General features: G+C 60.1%; 1 protein-coding gene across 1 annotated transcript in view; it reads left to right on the top strand.

Annotated features, from left to right (window-relative positions):
- Positions 1 to 38: 38 nt before the first annotated feature.
- Phox2a (paired like homeobox 2A) overlaps positions 39 to 3,561 on the top strand; it is a 4,536-nt gene continuing 1,013 nt past the window's right edge. Inside the window, exons 1-3 of the mRNA XM_033763931.1 lie at positions 39 to 349; positions 2,351 to 2,538; positions 3,397 to 3,558. Coding sequence (XP_033619822.1) covers positions 133 to 349; positions 2,351 to 2,538; positions 3,397 to 3,558 — 567 coding nt within the window. The 5' untranslated portion in view covers positions 39 to 132. The remainder of the gene's footprint in view (positions 350 to 2,350; positions 2,539 to 3,396; positions 3,559 to 3,561) is intronic.

Genomic DNA, 3,561 nt, shown 5'->3' with positions numbered 1-3,561 from the left:
GGCGGGCAGACTCGCGTGCTTGAAGCCGGCCTCGGGTCCTCGGTGCCTGGAGCCGAAACCTCCATCCCGATCTCCACCCGGCCGGGACCACGACCCGGAACCGGCCAGGCCAGGCCCCCGTCCCCCGGGCCGATGGACTACTCCTACCTCAATTCGTACGACTCGTGCGTGGCGGCCATGGAGGCGTCCGCCTACGGCGACTTCGGCGCCTGCAGCCAACCTGGCGGCTTCCAGTACAGCCCCTTGCGGCCTACATTCCCCGCGGCGGGACCGCCTTGCCCTGCGCTCGGCTCCTCCAACTGTGCGCTTGGCGCCCTACGCGACCACCAGCCCGCGCCCTACTCGGCAGGTGAGCGCAGCCCCAGCCCAACCCTCTCTCTAAATCCCGCGGATCCCCTAGTCCCTTCCCTATTCGGCTGTCCCCCACAGCCGCCCCATCCTTGTCCTGGCCAGACCTTCCAGCGCCCTGTGAGACCCCTAGCAATACCAGGGTCCTCTCGGCAGGGTCGAGCCACACCCTCATATCTCTCCCGTCCCTCCATCTCTCTACCAGTCTCTATCCTGTGCCCATCGGGTCAAGGAAATAAATTGCAGGTCCAGCCCTGGCCCCTTACCAGGCCCTCCCTCACCTGCAAAGACTAACCACCACCAAACCTCTCCCTTGCCTGTATCCTTGGAAGAGATTCCCAGTTCAGTCCATTCAGACCCCTATCTATGCCACCCCTGCCCCATGTGCTGCGCGACCCCCAGCAAGGACTCCTGCAGCAGCTGTGCTTCCAGACTGGAACCTTCCTAGAGCCCTGGCACCATCAGGCTCCTCCTACCCAGTCTTGGACCATCCTGCCTGGGCCCAAACCCTTCAGCACCAGCAAAACCAGCTCCCATTGCCACAGAAAAAGGGACCCATTCATTAAGCAACTGTCATCCCCCGCTTCCCAACTCTCCCAGCTAGCATCCTACAGAACTCAGAAGGCATCCGCTCCATCCTACCAGTAAGCCCTTTGGTCCATGTCCCTGTGGGAACCCTCAATCTCACTGAGCCGCTCAAACATCTCCACCCCTTCAGTTAGGGTCCCAACCTGCCCCACCCAGACTCCTGTCTCCGCCACTCCTGGGAAGACCATGGAGGTCCCAAGTAGAAGCCAGGATGGGGGTGGGGGCTAAGTGCCTGGATTGGGGGAAATGAGAACCCGAGGGTGCAACCACCTACTGGAACAGGGATGAGGAGATTGGCCACCCAGGCCAGATGAGGAGGGGGATTGGGGAAACAGGGACAGGAGACAGGCCTCAGGGAGACAGGGCTCTGAGACTGGAGCAATCGGGGTAAGGCACAGAAAGACAGGAGGGTAAAGGCGAGCTTGGGGACCCTGACAGAAACGAGAAACCAGGCTTGGGGAATGGAGATGAGAACCAGGTGATGTGGGACCTGAATTATGAGAGACCAGGACCAAAAAAAAATTAGAAACAGATAATGAAAATGAGGACAGGAATGGAGACCAGGGTCAGGGGAGATGGGAACCTGCAGAGATGGGACAAAATGGAGATAGGGGACCCCAAGGAACATGTGGAAACCTAACCCTGGGGGCGCTGGGGGAGTGGGGTGGAGCACAGGAAGGGAGTGAGGGAGGGGTGGGACGGGTATGTAAGAACCATGGGACCCAGAGTGGGAGCGGGAAGAAGGGCAAAGACTCGGGTGGAAACACGTAAGAGCCCTCCTCAGTGGGCACAGAGAGTGGTCCAGATGGGGAAAGCTGAAGGGAAATTCGGGTGAAGGAAGGTGAAGACGAGGAACAGCAGAGGAGAGTGGAGCCCAGGAATTAGAGATGGGGCTGAGGAAATGAGGCCCCAGGAGTAGGACCGAGGGGACCAGATCTGTAAACAGCACAGAGCCAATGGCAGGGCTGAAGGAGAACTGTCAGGAGTCTTGAAGCCCAGCATCAGCTAATAGAGAGACACCTAATGCACAGGAGAGTTGGCAGCCATCCTGGGCTGGTGTGGACAGAGCAGGACCTGAAGGCAGGCAGGCAGAGGGTTGAGGAAGAGACACAGGACCCGCAGAGGAGATGGTACAGGGAGATAGAGGGAACGGTGCAAAGCCAGTGACAGGTGGAGGATTGGATGCGGGAGCATCGGGTGCTGGTGTCCTGATTTCTGGCCGCTCTTGAGCCCCAGGACTCCCCTCCTCTCTTTCACCACTGCCGGCTGGGATGTGGGAACCAAACCGAGGAGCTAGGCCGGGGACTGGGGAGGGGTGGTGAGGATCCCTGTAGGGCGTAAGTAAGCGGGCAGGGCTCGGCTTCGGCTTCTCACGCGCCCCTCCTTGCCCCTGCCCTCTGGCACACAACCACAGTGCCCTACAAGTTCTTCCCCGAGCCATCCGGCCTACATGAGAAGCGCAAGCAGCGGCGCATCCGCACCACGTTCACGAGCGCTCAGCTCAAAGAGCTGGAGCGCGTGTTCGCTGAGACCCACTACCCGGACATTTACACGCGGGAGGAGCTGGCGCTCAAGATCGACCTCACTGAGGCTCGCGTGCAGGTGCGTGCAAGCACGTGTGTGTACATGCACACGCGTGGAGGGGGCTGTGGGAGGTGACACTTGGGTGTCAAGGACAGCTTCGACCTGGAAACAAGGATCTGCCCAGGTGTGGTTAGGCAGCCAGGAGAGGCAGCTAGGAGACAGCTCTTGGGAGACCCCAACTGTTTAGCTACTTGCTCTCCCCTTCTTTTTAAATCCAGCTTCTTCCTAGAGCTGAAGGTTCGGAATTTTAGTGGAGAAGCTTGTATTCTGCAGCCTTGTGGAGATGGGAGGAGGAGGGAGATTTGCAGCCAGCACTTACAGATGCCCTCCCGGGCCGCTACAGCCCACCCACGAAACCCCTGAGCCCCGGCAGCCTGATGTGGGGGCTGGCGCACCGCCAGGAGAGGCGGCCAGGGATTTCGGATCCTCTGTTCAGTTGATCTGTTTGGACTGGAGGCCCTGGACATAAGCTTTCCCTCGCACCCCAATGCACTTCTCACAGCCCTGGGACGATCCAAGCAGATCTCTCCGGTTTCCTAAGAGGGGATTGGGATGCAGGTCTTAAAGTCAGGAGAATAAAGGTAGAGCCCCATCAGAAGACCCAGAATAATGCGAGGCAGCCGGGTTCATGGATGAGGAGATCCTAAGGGCAAAATCCCAACGGCCTGGAGGACAGGGCAAGTGGAGGAGAGTGGAGAGGACAAGGGCTAACGAGGGGCGAAGGGCTGAGGGGCCAATGCTCAAAGGCTTTGGACCTCCCCCACTGCTCATAATCGGCGGGACACTTTCCGGACCCAAGTGTCACTTGCGTCTCGGGCCCCTGACTGACCTTGTGCGCTCACCGACCCTTGCCCGGATTGACTGGCCCGTTCACAGGTCTGGTTCCAGAACCGCCGTGCCAAATTCCGAAAACAAGAGCGCGCTGCCAGCGCCAAGGGCGCGGCGGGCCCGACGGGAGCCAAGAAGGGTGAGGCGCGCTGCTCCTCGGAGGACGACGACTCCAAGGAGTCCACGTGCAGCCCCACGCCCGACAGCACCGCG

The sequence above is a fragment of the Fukomys damarensis genome, unplaced genomic scaffold (genome assembly GCF_012274545.1).
Source record: "Fukomys damarensis isolate Sample0158 unplaced genomic scaffold, DMR_v1.0_HiC HiC_scaffold_16, whole genome shotgun sequence".
Taxonomy (NCBI): Eukaryota; Metazoa; Chordata; class Mammalia; order Rodentia; family Bathyergidae; genus Fukomys; species Fukomys damarensis.
This window is presented reverse-complemented; position numbering and strand designations above follow the sequence as displayed.